The 18,642-nt window shown below is 32.9% G+C and overlaps 1 protein-coding gene across 16 annotated transcripts in view; it reads right to left on the reverse strand.

The window, feature by feature from the left end:
- NEK1 (NIMA related kinase 1) overlaps positions 1 to 18,642 on the reverse strand; it is a 228,957-nt gene that overhangs the window by 75,909 nt on the left and 134,406 nt on the right. For all 16 annotated transcript variants that reach the window (XR_007405808.1, XM_049101052.1, XM_025462838.3 and 13 more), the window contains 3 exons: positions 12,067 to 12,198; positions 9,656 to 9,721; positions 9,340 to 9,568 (listed from right to left, as the gene is read on the reverse strand). Coding sequence is in view for 15 of the 16 variants with exons in the window: in XM_049101052.1 (XP_048957009.1) it covers positions 9,340 to 9,568; positions 9,656 to 9,721; positions 12,067 to 12,198 (427 nt within the window). In the remaining variant the exon portion in view is untranslated. The remainder of the gene's footprint in view (positions 1 to 9,339; positions 9,569 to 9,655; positions 9,722 to 12,066; positions 12,199 to 18,642) is intronic.

Genomic DNA, 18,642 nt, shown 5'->3' on the forward strand with positions numbered 1-18,642 from the left:
TAATATAAACCAAATACCTATTGATAGGTAAAGAAAAAATAAACAGAAAGAAATACAAATATAACACCAATCACAAGGGAAGAGCGCAAGAGAAGAGAATAGTAACACAGAAGAACTGCCAATTACAGAAAACAATCAAGTAAATGGCAATAAGTACATATCGATCAATAACTATTTTTAATGTAAATCAACTACATGCTTTAAACAAAAGACAAAGGGTGGTTGAATGGATTAAAAAAAAAAATCAATGCCCATATACACACTACCTACAAGAGACTCACTTCAGATCTACGACACATACAGACAAGTGAACTGAAGGGATGGAGAAAGGTATTCCATGCAAATGAAAAACAAAGAAAGCTGAAGTAGCAATATTTAACGCAGAAAAAAATAGATTTTAAAAGAAAGACTGTAACAAGTGACTATGAAGGGCATTACATAATGATTGCATACATCAAACAAGAGGATAGAAATATCAATGCATCCAACATAGGGGCACCTAAATCCATAAAGCAAGTATTAACAAACATAAAGAGAGAGACTGATGATTAATACAATAACAGTAGGGGACTTTAATATTCCACTTTCATCAATGAATAGATCATCTAGATAGAAAAATCAATAAGGAAACATTGGTCCTAAATAACACATCAGACCAAATGGACTTAACACATATATACAAAACACTCTACCCCAAAACAGCAGAGTACACACACTTTTCAAATGCACATTCTCCAGGATGGAGCATATGAAAGCCACAAAAGAAATCTCAATTAAGAAAACTGAAATCATACCAAGCACCTTTTCCAAACACAACAGTATAAAACTAAAAATGAAAAATTGTTTTGTTTTAAGAAGAAAACTGTAAAACACAAATATGTGAAGTCTAAACAAATCAATGAGTCAATGAAGATATCAAAAAATACCTTGAGACAAATGAAAATGAAAATACAATGTTCCAAAATCTATGGGAGCAAAAGCAATTCTAAGAGATAAGTTTATAGTGGTATGCAGGCCCATCTCAAGAAACAAGAAAAATCTCAAATTAACCATACATAATTCTACATATAAAGGAACTACAAAGAACAAACAAAGCCCAAAGTCAGTAATACACATCCTTATGTTCACTGCAGCATTATTTACAATAGCCAATATATTGAGGCAATCTAAGTGTTCATCGATAGATGAATAGGGAAAGATGATGTGGTATATAACTGTACCCTGAACAACACAGGTTTGAACAGCCTTGGGTCCACTTGTATGTGGACTTTCTTCAATAAATGCAATATAGCACTTTAAGAATATTTTCTATTCTTATGATTTTCTTAGTAACATTTTCTTTTCTCTAGCTTATTTTACTGTAAGAATACATTATAATACATATAAATACAAAATATGTGTTAATCAACTATTTATGCTATTAGCAAGGTTTCAAATCAATAGTAGGCTAATAGTAGTAATTAAATGTTTGGGGAGTCAAAAGTAATATGCAGATTTCTGACTGCACAGATTTGGATTCCTAACCCCTGTATTGTTCAGGGTCAATTACGTGTGTGTATGTGTGTGTGTGTGTGTACATACATACACACAAAGGAAATTACGTAGCCATAAAAAAAAGGAAATTTTTCCATTTGCAACATGGATGGACACTGAGGGTCCGTATGCTAAATGAAATAAGTCAGAGAGAGAAAAACAAATAATGTATGGTTTTACTTATATGTGGAATCCAAAAAACTAAATAAATGACTAAATACAGAAACATATATACAGAGAATAATCTGGTGGTCACCAGAGGGGAAGGCATAGGGAGGATAGAGGAAGTAGGGATGGGGGTTAAAAGGTACAAACTTTTGGTTAAAAAATAAATAGAACAAGGGGATACAATGTACTGCATAGAAAATATGGTCAATTATATAAATCAACCTTGTACAGTGGTAGATGATAGCTAGATGTATCTTGATTACTTTGTAATTTATATAAATGTTGAATCACTATGTTGTACATATGAAAGTAACAAAATATCGCATGTTAACTAGGCTTCAATAAAAAAGTAAACAATATGAATTAAATTCTAGTTTCAAGGAATATAAAAATAGAAAAAATAAATTGTGCTTCTTCAAAATTTTGATTTGAGAATATTTTTGAAAATTAAGACTATTAAACAATAATTTGGGGTGTACAAAAGAGAAGAAATAGAAATTAATATTTTGTTTCTACAAATTTAATGAAAGAAAATAGAAAATGAATCCTAAATGTCCATATGGTTTAAACGTAGATAAGAGTATTTCTAAGAAAATTTATTTTAGTTTAGCTTACATATCTTTTTTAAAAAGATTTTATTTATATATTTATTGAGAGAGAGAGAGAGAGAGAGAGTGTGTGCGCCACAAGCAGGCATATGGGGAGAGGCAGAGGGAGAGGGAGAGGGAGAAGCAGGATCCTCACTGAGCAGAGTCTGATGTGGGGCTTGATCCCAGGACCCCAGGATCACAACCTGAGCAGAAAGCAGATGCTTAACTGACTAAGCCACCTAGGTGCCCTGAGTTTAGCTTACATATCTTCAGTAGGCAACTGACATTGTCTTTTTGGCAATAATTCTGGAGTAACATTAAAAATAAAATTTAGCAGAGCAAAAAATGGGAAATTATCTATTGAGATTTGATTCTTCAGCGCCTTCTGTAATAATACACAAAGCATCTAAGTACCTAGCAATAGCAGTCATAGACAAGGTGCAATCTCACATATTACAGCATATAAAAGTCATATAAAATTTTAATGGTATTCAAATACAAAATGTTGATACAAATCTGTATGTACTAGTTCCTTGAAAGTAAGAATCTGCAAATTAGCAGGTGAAATTCAGTTTTATAAAGCAAAAATAATTCCCAGTAGGGAATCAATTTTTTTAACTTCCTGTATTTGACAGAGAGAGAAAGTACAAGCAGGGGGAACAGGAGTGGGAACAGTAGAGGGAGAAACAGACTCCCCACTGAGAAGGGAGCCCGATCTGGGACTCAATCCTAGGACCCTGGGATCATGGCCCAAACTGAAGGCAGACACTTCACCGATCAAGCCACCCAGGTCCCTAGGAATCAATTTTTAAAAGGATAGTTAAAAAGTAGAAAACTCAGAAATAGACCTATAACTTAGAGGCATGTGGTATTTAACACAGACGTCAAAGCAATATAGTAGGGAATGGAAAGTCTCTTTAACAAAACTGGAAAAACTAAAGTCCATATGAAACGATATGAACTTAGTTCCCTTTGACGTAGGGAGGGAAAACCAGGTAGAGTTGACGGTCTCTTTGAGCTGAGGTAATGAATCGGAAGTCCAGAAGGCAAAAGTGGCTAATGTTGGCAGGACAGAGTACTGAAGAGTAGAAAGCTACACAAAGAGAACTTGGAAGAACCATAGAGCTTCTTGGATTCTTAAGCTGCATACCGATCAGCACACACATGGGAAATTACTATATCTAGGGAAAAGATGTCCCAAAAGGAGTTAAACTTGGAGTTAAAAAAGGTCAGAAATAGTCCCTCTTCCCACCAGCCAGAAAAAAAAGTCTTATAATTCACAAGTCATTAGGCAGGTTACTCAGAGAGGTTTTAGACTTCGTCAAAGAGGAGAGATTAGCCATAGACATTGCTCCACCTAGCAAAGCTTAAAAGCAAGACCTAAAAGGGTCAAGTTATTTACAAGTAACTGAACTGTGTCTCGGAACAAAAATCAAGGATATTTATAGGAATACAAAAATATACAATCACTCATCTAGGTAAAATTCATGGTTTGGCTTCCAAACAAAAAATTGACCATGCACGCAAAAAAGCAAAAGAATCCAACCTTTAATAAAGAGAAAAAAATCAATCGAGTAATACCAACCTAAAAATGACAGATGACCTTGTCAGTATAACTGAATTCTGTATGTTCAATAAGCTAGAGAAAGAAGTAATGATAATTACAGAAAAGGAAAACACTGAGAAGATCTAAATTTCTAGAAAAAAACAAAATAAGCTGGAAAACATGGCAAAAATTATCCAAATTTAATGAAAGCTACTCACAATTGCAAGCAGCTGAACAAAACCCAAGCAAAAGAAACAAGAAAATGACACCAAAGCACATGATAATGAAATTTACTAAAACCAAGTCTTAGGGGAAAGATTTAAAAACATCTAAGGAGACGGGACACCTGGGTGGCTCAGCAGTTTAGCGCCTGCCTTTGGCCCAGGGCATGATCCTGGAGTCCCAGGATCGAGTCCTGCATCAGGATCCCGGCATGGAGCCTGCTTCTCCCTTTGCCTGTGTCTCTGCCTCTCTCTCTCCTTCTCTCTCTCTCTCTCTCTCTCTCTCTCTGTCTCTCATGAATAAATAAATAAAATCTTAAAAAAAAATCTAGAAGAAATAAGACATATTACATACAGATGAATAACTATAAGAATGATAGAAGGTTCTTACCACAATAAATAAGAAACTAGAAGACATTGGTACAGTATCATTAAAGTACTAAAAGAAAAAAAATATCAAAGTTAGAATTCCATACCCAAAAAAAGTATCTTTGCAAAAGGAAGGCAAAATAAACACTTTTATAGATCTACAAAAGCTGAAATGAGTCCTCACCAGCAGGTCTACATTATAAGAAATGTTCAAGAAAGTCCTTCAGGCAGAAAAAAATGATAACCACATGGAAATCTGATTTACACAAATATTCAAATATTATGAAGACCACTGGAAACAATAACTATATGAGTAGATACAGAAGCTTTTCCTATTATTATTTAAAACTCCTTAAAGAATAAATGATCATAATGTATTATGGGGTTTATAGCATAAGTTAAAAACAAAAACAATAGCACAATGACTGGGAGGAAATAAATCGATACTGTTGTAAGGCTCTTAAACTATATGTGAAATATAATCAATTGCTAGAAGATAAACTGTGATAAGTTAAAGATGTATGCTACAAACTCTAGAGTAAACACTAAAATAAAAGAATAAACTGCAGTTACTAAGCCAATAACAGAGATAAAATGTAATCATAAAAATACTCAATCCAAAAGAAAGAAAAACGGGACGCCTGGGTGGCTCAGCTGTTGAGCATTTGCCTTTGGCTCAGGGCGTGATCCCAAAGTCCCGGGATCGAGTCCTACATTGGGCTCCCAGCATGGAGCCTGCTTTTCTCTCTGCCTGTGTCTCTGCCTCTCTCTGTGTCTCTGATGAATAAATAAATGAAATCTTAAAAAAAGAAAAACAAAAGGGCAAAGGAAACAAAGAATGGATAAGGTAAACAAAAAACAAATAGCAAAATGGCATTTTTAGATGGAACCATATTAAGAATCACATTAAGTATAAATGGTCTCAATAACCAAGTTAAAGTTGATAAGAGTGGATTAAAAAAGCACACCCAAAAATATACTTCTTATAGGCAGAAACCTATTTTAAATACATAGACACCAAAAGACTAAAAAGAGAGGGGGGAATGGAGAAAGATATACCAGCTAACATTAAGCAAAAAAAGTAGAAGTGACTTTATCAATAACAAAAATTTTAAATAGAGATTTTTTTTTAATGAAACAAGCTATTGATAATCACAATGCAGATAAATCACAAAAAGCATTATGTGGGATGCTTGGGTACCTCAGTGGTTGAGTGTCTGCCTTTGGCTCAGGTCTTGATCCTGGGGTCCTGGGATCAAGTCCCACATCAGGCTCCCCTGCAGGGAGCCTACTTCTTCCTCTGCCTATCTCTCTGTGTCTCTTATGAATAAATAAATAAAATCTTAAAAAAAAATGCATTATGCTGAGTTAGACAAGCTAAACAAAAAAGAATACAAACTGTTAGTCTGTTTAAATGAAATTCTAGAACAAAGAAAGTTAATCTAAGATAGAAAAATTCAGAAAAAAGTCCCCTCTGGGAGGCTAGATGCAGAAACTGGGAAGAGGCATGAAATTTTTTGTTTGGGAAGAGAGGGTTTTCTGTATATTGATAGGGGTTTGGGTTACATAGGGTTATATGTGCTAAAACTCAGCAGATGGTTGTCGACTCTTGATTTTGGCTTAGGTCATGATCTCAGGGTCATGAGATCAAGCTCTCTGTCAGGCTCTGTGCTGGGCATGCAGCCTGCATAAGATTCTCTCTCTCTCTCCCTCTATAACCTCCCCATTGCTCATACATGTGCTATCTCTAAAAAAATTTTTAAACCCCCAGCAAATGTACTTTTAAAATATCTGCATTTCATTGTATGTAAATTTAACATTAAAGAAAAACTCTAAAATATATTGAACTCCATTTAATGATATGTATACTATGAAGTACTTAGGACAAAGTGTACCAATATCTGCAATGACTTTTAAACTGCATCAAAAAATAAGATACACTAATTGTTAGATAGAAGGATGGACAGATATGTGATCAAGCAAACACAGTAAAATATTAATGGTATACTCTCAATGGAGAGTGTATGGTGTTCACTGTGAAATTATTTCAATTTTGCTATGTTTGAAATTGTTCATAATAAAATCTTAAGAAAAGTAAATCATGTACGATCATACAATGGACTATTATTACACAGCTATAAAAAAGATGAAGGGAATTTTTAATGTAGTGAAATGATTTAAAATACACTTATTTAGAAAATAAATATAATAAATGATATATAACATATAACATAAAGGTATAAAATATGTGTCTATAGAGAGATGGAAATGGAGTATATGCTGAGGTAGGGAGAAATTTTATACACTGTTTATATTATGTAAAAACTTATCACATAAATATATTGCCTGCTTATGTTAAACATGATTTTTGAACTTATGAGACAAAGTGTTATTCATAACATTATTCTCAGTCTCATGCTAGCTTTTCATATAAAAGTGCTTTTAATAAGGTATCTCATATATCCTGATATATTTGTCTTTGAAAAGTCTATATAAAGCATTCAAAATTACCCTATTTTTAATTTTTTTTTATGTTTTAAGCTTTTATTTATTTATTCATGAGAGAGAGAGAGAGAGAGAGAGACTGAAAGAGAAAGGGGGGGGGGCAGAGACACAGGCAGAGGGAGAAGCAGGCTCCATGCAGGGAGCCCGATGTGGGACTTGATCCCTCGACTCCGGAATCACGCCTTGAGCGAAAGGCAGCCGCTCAACCACTGAGCCACCTAGGAATTCCAAAATTACCCAATTCTTCTGTTTTTATTCTGCATATGTTCTTTCTTCCTACTTTTAAAGAAAATGTGGCAGGATTTTTTCATCTTATATAAAACTTACTTGAACCTCTCTACTTTTGCTTTCATTTCACCGTCAGACTGGTGATAAGTTTTTTGCCTCAGAGGTGTTCTAAATCATTACAGCTCCATCACTCAAGAGATCTCACAACATAAGTTGTGTTCATCATATTTATGTAATTAATGACCAATTTTCATGTATAAGATCTATGCTACATGATAGGGAACACAAAACATACAGTACAACTCTCATGAGAGAAGATAGATGATTATCTCATGGGAGATGTCTATTGATTAATAACCAACACAAATATCACACAGATACTTGAATTATCTAACAAGGGTTTTAAAAGTTATTATAAAATATTTCTAGGAAACAATCATGAACATTCTTTACAACAATGAAAAACAGAAGGTCTGAGAAAAGAAACTGATGATGTTAAAGAAAATGTTAAGAAATTTAAATTTCAATACCCGTAAATAAAATTTTACTGGAAACACAGCCATGTTAAAACATTTGCATATTGTCTAATTGCTGCTTTTACACTCTAGTGACAGAGTACAGAAGATGCAACAGAGTCCTTATGGCCTGCAAAGCCTAAAATAATTACTATCTGGCCATTCACAGAAAACATTTGCTAACTCTTGTTTCAAAGACTGCTCTCTGCACTCAGAGTAAGTTTATACTGTTTGAAAGAGCCAATGTACAGTACCCTTCATGATCATCCCTCCTTACCTCTTCCAAGGCTTCTTACTTGCCATTGTTTGACTTGACTTCTGAACTTTGCCAGCCATGCTGAATTATACCAAGTTCCCTGAATTTTACACGCTCTTTCATCCGGGTACTAGTTCATCTATGCCTAAAACACGGCTTAGCTTTTGGTTAACTACTTATCCCTCGACTCATCCTTTTTTCCAGAAATCATTTCCTTGGGTTCCTCAACTCCAATTTATGTCTTGATACATATTCTTACAGTAGCCTAAAATTATTTCTAGTATATTCCTTATCAATTACAATTGCCTTGTCTCCCTCTCCCCTAGGCCCTAAGCTCATTAAGGAGGACTATGTCTTAACCATTATTATATCTTCATTGCTGAGGAATATGTGGCATTTAATGAGATTCAATAAAGAACTGCTGAGTAACCAAAATAAAAGACACCATAGTTTGGAGTCTTTGAGCTTTTCTCCAATGCAAGAAAGAATTCTACAAAAATAGTCCATTAAAAAAATTACTTAAAACTAAATTTAGTTGGTTGACAATCAGACCTGCCCTTTCAGAATGTAAGCACCACAAGAGCACATGTTTTCATTTATTGTTGTATCTTCCTCAATAACTTAGACAATGCAAGAAAATAGTTGCTCAGGGACGCCTGGGTGGCTCAGTTGTTGAGTGTCTGCCTTTGGCTCAGGGCATGATCTTAGGTTGGGGGATCAAGTCCTACATCGGGCTCCCTGAGCAGAGCCTGCTTCTGTCTGTGTCTCTGTGTCTCTCATGAATAAATAAATAAAATCTTAAAAAAATAAAAGAAAATAGTTGCTCAATAATTATTGCTGAACAAAGAAATCTTTAAGTGAGATCATTTCGATACCTCTGACTACATACCTAAGGGATCTTTCTGAGATACTGTCAAAGTTTGCTACTTTGGTTCTCATCAAGAATTGTTCCTAGTAACAGATTAAAGTAATACAACTGGTAGAAAGAGTTAACAATCTAAATATGTATCATTAGTCCTCTCTCTCATACCACATAATTTTGTAATAAAAATCCTTGTGTTTTTTTTTTTAAGGTTTAATTTATTTTTTCATGAGAGACATATAAGGAGAGGTAGAGACATAGGCAGAGGAAGAAGCAGGCTCCCTGTGGGGAGCCCGATGCAGGACTCAATCCCTGGACCCCGGGATCATGACCTGAGCCGAAGGCAGACACTCAACCACTGAGCCACCCGTGTTCCTCGAAATCCTTGTGTTTCTTAAGGATGAATAGTTTTCTCTATTTTTCACATACAACTAAATCTTTGCAGCCTTTCCTCAATCCCTCTACCTGTTCTTTCTTTCCAAGTATCCAGTCTACAAGTTTACAAGTGTGCTAGGCCAACACAGAATATTAACATTTTATACATACTTTCAGTTGCAGAAAAGGATGTGTCCAATGTCAACTCATCCAGAGGAATCACAAGTTGACCTCCTGCCTCCCATTTCTTGCGATCAGATGAAACTGATTTTTCTTTTTCATGCTCTTTGGCACCTTCATTAACAACTATCTCACATGTATCAGAGTGACATTGCTTTTCTTCCTCATCTTCTTGAGCTTTAAGATTTTGATTTAACCTACGTAGTATTTCCCGCTTACTCTGAAACAGTTAATATGTTACATAAACTTTAATAAGTATACAATTAAGTAAAATGACTGACAGAAAGAGTTTGAAAATTGTACTTACTGAAATAGCACTGTTAGCCTTCTGCATGTCTTCTGAGGTTTCCTGGGTATCACTTAAACTTCTATCCTATAAATACAGATAGTCACAGAGTAAGAAAAATGCTATTTTAAATGTCTACCTTAAAAATTTTGGTTTTGTTACTTTTTGTTTTCCATTAAATTGCTCCTTGTGAATATTTTTATCCCTGTAAAATGTTAATATAACTTCCTTCATTATCAGAAATGAGAAATAGTTAAAAATAATCAAGTAATAGACTTAAAAACAGAACGGCCAATTCTCAATTATTTGTCTTATTTTTAGATTACTGATCACATATTTAACTACATTATACTCTTCCTTTTTGGCATCTGATTTTTGGTAATTTTAGGTCAGTGGTACAAATAAAAAGAAAATTAACTCATATACTCCTCCTGCCCTTTTTTAAGAGAGAGAGAGTATGTACACTCATGCAAGGAAAGGAGAGAGGGAGAGAGAGAATCCACACCCAGCACAGAGCCCAAACATAGGGCTGAATCTCATCACCCTGGATCATGACCTCAGTCAAAATCAAAAGTCAGATGCTTAACCAACTGAGCTATCCAGGCGTCTCAACTTATATACACTCTTAATTAAACCTAGGGAGTTTTGGTGGATAAAATAATTCTAGCTAGGCTGTGTTATTTTGATGCTGTCTTTATGTTTCATGTATATATATTCCTATTAAGCCATACTACTAAACATAATTGAGAATTGGTTTCTCTCCATAAGCAAAGAAATAATAAGTTCTGAGCCCTTTAGACCAACAATAATAAAAATTCTGTCTTTTGATTAGTACAATCATAGTGATGTAGGCCAACAAGAATTTTTAAACACACAAAAAGAAGAAATTAGTAGTTATGAAAGCTATGAAAGCAAAAAAAAAAAAAAAAAAAAAAGTACCTGAAAGATGCAGAGTAAGAAAGAGTAATTTTCAAGGTTTTAAGTAAACAATATTTACCAAGACAATACATAAAGAAAAGCACTTCATGACACAGATTACCTCAAATTTTGTAATATTTGATTAAAATACAAAGACGTATACTGGTCAGTTTTAAAGTAAATACATGTAAATGAGACAAAGAGGATTTTACCCAATAAAGTAGTCAGGAATTAGCAGTCGCTACAACCAGAGAGATGAACAGCTAGTTGAGATGTGAGACTGGGTACAGGAAGGAAACCACACAGTGGTATCTAAAGTTGAAGTGAACAACGCAGCACACACAAAATCATTATCAGAAAGAAAAAGAGACTAAACCTTCTTGAAAAAAAAATAGCTTCTTACATGAAATTCTTGAGAGTGACCAAGAAACTTGTATTTTCCTACTCAGTCTTATTTTCAAAATAAACACAAAGGCTATAAAAAATTGGTGTATTAATATCAGTGTCGACTGTAAAAACTTAATGAAACTCAGCAATTAAAAGGCAGAGACATTAATTAAAAAGATAAGAGAAAATCAGATTAATATGTTAAATGATTCAATAGACTTTTTCCCTCCTGTGTGTTGAATTCTAGGCTGAAATTCCACATCATGAGCCCATTTCCTTTAATCCTAGAATAGTGTTTTCATGTCTTAGAGGAACACCTGACATATACTTCTAAGTTTAAACTTTTTACTTGCCCACAGTTCTTTGTTTCATTATCCATATAGCATGACAGAGATTCATAAGCAGGAGGTAAAAGAAGTAATTGGTGGGTTAAGTATAATTATATTAAATCCTCTAACATTTGTTACATCAAAGATTTATTTATTTATTTTATGTTTTCTTTGAGTAACTCATTTTTTAATAATAAATTTATTTTTTATTGTTCAATTTACATCAAAGATTTAAAAATAAATGTAAACATGTCTTGGACTTTATTCCTAGAGTTAATTAATTAAAGTACCAAAGAGACATTATTTTAGAGAAAAATGAACCTTTTTTAAAAAAAATCTCTGTTAATTGTGAGAGCTGGGGTACAAAAATGTTGCATTATTTTCTGTACATTTCTGTATATGTTTTATTTATTCAATATTCTTTTATTTTTATTTTTTGTGTTCACATTTTTGAAATTTTTTAAATTATTTTTTTATTGGAGTTTAATTTGCCAATGTATACCATATCACCCACTGCTCATCCCGTCAAGTGTTCAATATTCTTTTAGAGTAAAAATGAAAGACAATCAGTTAAATCTATTTTTATGTATTTTATGTATAAACCTCTGTATTGATGTATAAACCCATGAGTAATGAGGCTCCAATACTCACAGTAAACCATACACAAAAATCTTAAGAAGTTTTTTTTTCCCTAGAAAAACTTAATGAAACATTAGGAATTAATGTAATCTCATTAAATTTAATCCTTCTGATAATCTTTAGCTTTGAGGAGTTCTAAATTTTAGAAAACTTACTTACCATACCCACTTCTTTCAAAGCTGAAGTCACAGAAATAACAGATCTCATCTGTTGCTTTGATGGAGAGCCACCTGCTTCATGTTGTCCCAAAGGTGGAGACATATCAGAATTCTTTACTCCTTTAGCCACCAACTATAATGAAGAATTTAAATACATTTGCAAATTGATATTTGTATGAAGAGATAAAACGGTATATATAGGATCACTATTTATCCACTCTATCTAAAGGTACAGTGTTTTCATTTCTCAATTTTTATTGTGCAAGACAATGTGCTAGGTCTGAGGAAAGATCAGAAAAGAGAGAAACATCTCTGGCCTCAGATGTAAACATAATTATGTCTCCTGTAGTACTAACTCTTTTCCATTTCATTAACAATGTTTCATTAAGTAATCTTTTAAAAAAATCCTGACTTGTAAAAAATTAAGACATCAGTCCCTTCACTTTAATTTTAATTACAACATTTGATGGGAAGAAAAAAATATTTTACTTCTTAATCTTACAATTCAAAAAGAGATGCTTGAGCAAATTCTGAAAGTTTGGCACAATCTTCTTAAAGTTTGAACATCAATCACCTACCATGAACCCTCATTACAAAAATGTCAACATAATGGAAGAATGGAAGAAATGGAAGCATGGAAGAAATGATAAGTGCAGGTAACAAGAATTTAACTTCACTAAAAAATATCATGTTATATTCATATATGTGTTCATCTTTATCTTATCATTTATACTCTGTGAAATAAGATATGGAATCATTACTAAATATAAGGAAATGGCATTTACAGGTATACTCATAGCAAGTCTGCTCCCTACTTATTTCTCTCCTTCAAACAATTAAACAAAAATTTCTGGGGGGGTATACATTTCGACTGCAACATTTATTGAGGTAGCAATACAATGATAACATCTTGTTGTCTGGACTCTCATTTTATACTAATATCTATGTTGTTCAAAAGAAGGTGGCAATAATGAACACAGTATTGAAGAACAAAAGTTCAAGGAATGATTCTACCCAGCTTCTTCAAGTCTTACTACAAAGACAGTGTGGCACTGGTAAAAGAATAGACAAACAGAACAATGGAACAGAATATAGCTCAGTAATGGACTCACATAAACACAGTCAAATGATCTTTAACAAAGGAGCAAAGACAAGTTAATGGAAAAAGGAGTCTTTACAACAAATAGTGCTGCGATATCTAGACATCGTAGGCCAAAATAAAAGGGATCTAAACAAAGACTTTAAACCAAAAATTAACTCAAAATTCATTATAGATTTAAATGCAAAATGCAAAACTATAAAAACTCCCAGAAGGTAACATAGGAGAAAACCCAGATGATTTTGGGGTTGGCAATACTTTTTAGATATAACACTAGAGGTACAATCATGAACGATGAATAAATAAGCTGGACTTCACTAAAATTCAAAACTTTCGCTTTTTGAAAGATAACTATCAAGAGAAGAAGACAAGCCACAGACTTGGAGAAAATATTTGCCAAAGACAGAAAGACTTAAAGTGAAGTTAACCAAAATATAAAAAGAGCTCTTAAAACTCAATAAAAAAGCAAACCACCTAATTAAAAAAATGAACTAAAAATCTGAATAGATACCTCACCAAAGACAAATACAAACAGCAAGTAGGCATATGAAAAGTTGCTACACATATGTCATTTGGGAACTGCAAATTAAAACAATAATGTGATACTACAACTTATCTACTACAATGACTAAAATTCAAACCACTGAAGCACCAGATGAGGATGTGGAGCAACCAGAACTCTCATTGATTTCTGATGGTAATTCAAATGGTTTGGAAGACAATTTGGCAGTTTCTTACAAAACTAAACAGACTTTCACCATGTGACCCAACAATCACACTCCTTGGTATTTACCCAAAGGATTTAAGAACTTATACTCACACAAAAATCTGTACATAGATTGTTTATGGCAGTTTTATTCATAATTGCCAAAACTTGGAAGTAACCAAGATGTCCTTCAGTAACTAGATTAACAAAAACAACAACAACAACAACAAAAAAAACTGGTACAAACAGGAATATTATTCAGTGCTAAAAAGAAATGAATTATCAAGCCATGCAAAGTTATAGAAGAACTTTAAATGCATATTACTAAACGAAACAAGTCAATCTGAAAAGGCTACTGGTATGATTCCAATCATATGACATTCTGGAATAGGTAAAACTATAGAAACAATAAAAAGATCAGTGGTTGCCAGAGGTTGGGAGAGGAGTGGTAGGAGGAATGTATAAACAGAACACAGAATTTTTAGGTCAGTGAAAATACTCTGTATGATATTATAATGCTGAATACCTGTCATTATACATTAGTCGAAACCTACAAAATGGACAGTACCAAGAATGAACTATAATATAAACTATAGACTTTGAGTCATGATATGTAAATATAGGTTCATCAACTGCAACAATGTACAATTCTGGTGGAAGATGCTGATTAATGGGAGAGGCTATGGGGCAAGGATATATGGGAAATCTCTGTATCTTCCTCAGTTTTGCTGTGAACCTAAAACTACTCTAAAAAATTAAATCTTTATATATAAAAAAAGACAGAAACACTGTTCTAATCCAGAGTTGAGCACCACTGAAAAAGTATACTGATATTTGAGAATATTGTTATAAATAACTCAAAAAACCTAAAGCTAACACAACTGAGTATTATCTCCTTGAAAGACTACATAGAAATATTTTGAAGCTTTATGATGGTCTTATTTCATACAGGATATTCAAAAAAGGTACCATAAATTCTGAGAAAATAAAAACAAGTTCCAATTGGTTCTGAAAAAATAGCAGCATTTTTAGAAAAGTATGGTATTTCTTTAGATAATTATTTTGAAGGAAACAATTTGGATGTACAAATTCTATCATTTTATTTAAATCAGTAAATATTTGTCTAACCATGTATTGTTTTTATCCACTGCATAATCAATGTTTAAATTCACTTGAATGATTTCTGCTTTTTTTTTCTTTTAAAGAGAAAGACAGCTTGCATGTGCACGAGTGGGAAGGGAGGAGGAGAAAGAGAAAGGATCTCAAGCAGGCTCCATGTCTAGCACAGAGCCTGACACAGGGCTCCATCTCACAACCCTGAGATCATGACCTGACCTGAAAATAAGAGTCAGACGCTTAACTGACTGAGCCACCCAGGTGCCCTGTTTTCTTTTTTTTTTTTTTTAAAGATTTTTTTTATTTATTCATGAGAGACACACAGAGAGAGGCAGAGACATTGTCAGAGGGAGAAGCAGGCTCCCTGCAAGGAGCCTGATGTGGGACTCGATCACCAATCCTGAGATCACGCCAAGAGCCAAGGGCAAACGCTCAACCGCTGAGCCACCCAGGCATCCCAGGTGCCCTGTTTTCTATTTTAATAAGTAAATCTGATGTGATTTTTGTGAGAAAACAAATATGCAATATTTGATACAAATTAATCAATACAAAGATGTATTAAGTGCCAAGCACAGTGCTAAATAACGGATATTCAAATTGAATGATACACGTTAACTATGTGAAGTGATAGATGTATTAACTAGACTTAATGTGGTAATCATTTCACAATATATACATATATCAAATTATGTTGTACATCTTATACCTACACAATGTTATTTGCAAATATATCTCAGTAAAGTTGCAAAAAAAAAAAAAACCTAATATATTGTAGACCAGAACTAATTGCAATAATTTTCAAACAAACACAAGACAAAAACAAAACAAAATGGCTCATACAATGCTTTCTCTCACAGGATTATAAACCATATGAGAAAGGGAAACATAAATCAATCAGTATGTTACAGAGAAATAAAAGTAGATAGATGTGTGCTAAATGGTCTGGGGAAAAACAAACAAAATAAAACCAGAGAAAGCACTAACTGTGTAAAGCCAGGAGGGAAGATGGTGAGAGTGGCCTTTGTAGGGTAGCCAGTTTGAACAGCCATTCATTGTTTAAGGAGGTCATAAAATATAGTTCAAACAGGACAGTTCTACACTTAAATCCCCAAACTCTCACTTACTAGTCCTGTGATTTTTCATTGCTTCTTATCCTCTCTGAACTTCAAACTTTTTCTTTCTAAAATGGGAATGCTGTACTCATTGTCCCCTTACTGTAGGGATTAAATGTGATAATTTATGTAAAGTGCACAGTTGTGTTCCTAATAAATGGTAGTAATTTCAGTTCAGAAAACATTTATTTAGTTTCTATTAAATAAGGTTATTTGGCTTAAACACTAAAAGTATGATTTTAGACCCTGACAAAATGAAGAAACTGGCTTTGCCCCAAAACAAGTTTCTAATCTCTTGAATGCCAAATAAAAACAAAAACCTCCTATCTGTGCATAATCAGAACAAAGTTTTTGCATTGCATAAGGTTTTATAATACAAAAGTTGAGAAGAAGCAGACACCTGAAAGACAAATACTTGGCATTATAAATTCAAAAAAACGTAAGATTTTAAAAGAATGATCAAGAGTGATTTAATTGTATAAACAAGAGAGATAACATGAATTTAACCAATTTTGCTAAAGAATAACACCAACTGCCTTTCTCAGCCTAGGATGTAATTTTCATTTATGCTTATGAAGATGATCTTAAACTCATTTCCAAAATTACTGCACAGATGCTTATAATAGGAATCTTAAAAAAGTCACCTATACCCTAATGTGCCAACTTATTATATCTCATTTTCTATATTTCTTTTTAATGTTTATACACATGCACACATAATTCATACACAATTTAAATAAACACTGGCATTAACACTCTGAAACTGAAGACATATTGGCCTAAGAAAAACTTAAAAACTTCTAGGGAATATTTAACCAATTTATCTTTAGTTGGAGAATAGCAAAAGTCACATAAAGGAATTGAAAATCCTTTATCTTGACCTTATGTTATTAAATTGTTAAGTATATGAAAGAAATATTTCTGTATTAATTTCAACCTTAAGATAAACCTAAAGTAACAGAGACAAAAATCTGTTTACTGATAAAGTGCCATAAAAAAAAAATAGTGCCATGAGTCAAACTGGGTATGAGACCAAAGATAATCAAATTCAGTACAGTAGGGATTATGCTAAAACATAGAAAATCTCTACTAAAATCTCTTCATACTATTCATCTTTGAATCTATAGAAATCTATAGAAAAATTTCTTTTAATCAAGAGAAGTTTTTAATGTAGAAAATATCACTTATTACTATTAAAAATTTGCTTTGTATTGTTTCAAAATCTATCTGGCTGCCATGTATATAGCTAATGACTGGCACACAGTCTAAGATAATCTGATTCAATGTGTAAGACAAAGTTATTGGCACCTTCATAGTAATAATCTTCAGCAGCCTTCAGTAAATGCTCATATTCCATAATCAAACATATACTAGTCTCTCCCCTGGGTCAACTAAACTAAACAGATCATCATAATAATAAAATATAATAATAATAAAACATACAGAGAAAGTCAGACATAACAAAATCTAAACCAAAGAACAAAGACAAGCAGACTGCCCTATTAAGTCTTCCAATTACTTAATAACAAAAATGTAAAGGTAATTCAGAGTAACTACTGAGATGTTGGAACATCATTATAAATTCAGGTAACACACACCACTGATTACTCAATAGGAGCTGGACCTTCTACATAAACATCATGGATATACTATTCATAACCTGAATATTAAGGTTAGTCAATGTTAACTAGATCTTGAGATAGAAAATAACAACTTAGAGAAAACACTAGACTAAGTTCTTAATTCAGAAAGTTCATCCAATATGACAAAAAACACAAAAATGAAAAAAACACAGTTTCACAGAAGATAAAAACATTAAAGCCTCAAAAAAAGGATACATAAACAATTTTGTTAAAATTGACCACCTAGTTACATCATTTTGAGCACTTCTTTTAAAATACAAAGTTTAAAAAAAAAATTGTAGCAGAAATAAAGCACTGACCTAAGTTTCATTAGTTAAGTTTAAAAAATAAACTGCTTCAGGAGTTATTTGTCCCGGCCATCTTCTAAGTTCATAAATCCAAGCCTTTCCTATATTGCTTATATCACATAAAAGGTTTTTAATTATCACTGTAAAATTGCTTCTATTTTATCTGTCAAATGTATGTTTAATTTTTCTGAAAAATTAAACAGCAGTGCCACCAAATGACAAATGACAAAATTTCACAAAATAGTGAGGCCAGGTTTATAAACACATGAAACTGTTTACCTATTCTTGAAGCACAGATAAACAGTATTTCATTTCTATATCCTGAATGATTTAAAGATTTTATGTATGTCAGGAAAATATTAAATGGCCTGATTTCATATTTTGAATATAGAGCAATTTCACACATGATTTTATATAGCTTAAAGATACAACATGGTTAAATTTTATCAAATTCACATCTCACCTTTCAAAACCTTGTCTTTGAAGAACCAAAAATATAAAAGTATTTTTTCTGAATCATTTTTATGAACTAGTATTGCTAGTTCATAATATATTTATAAGGATGTCTAACATTAAGAACACTGCAAGGTGGCCAGAAGGGGGAAGTATTTCTC

Source organism: Canis lupus, chromosome 25 (genome assembly GCF_003254725.2).
Source record: "Canis lupus dingo isolate Sandy chromosome 25, ASM325472v2, whole genome shotgun sequence".
Classification (NCBI taxonomy): Eukaryota; Metazoa; Chordata; class Mammalia; order Carnivora; family Canidae; genus Canis; species Canis lupus.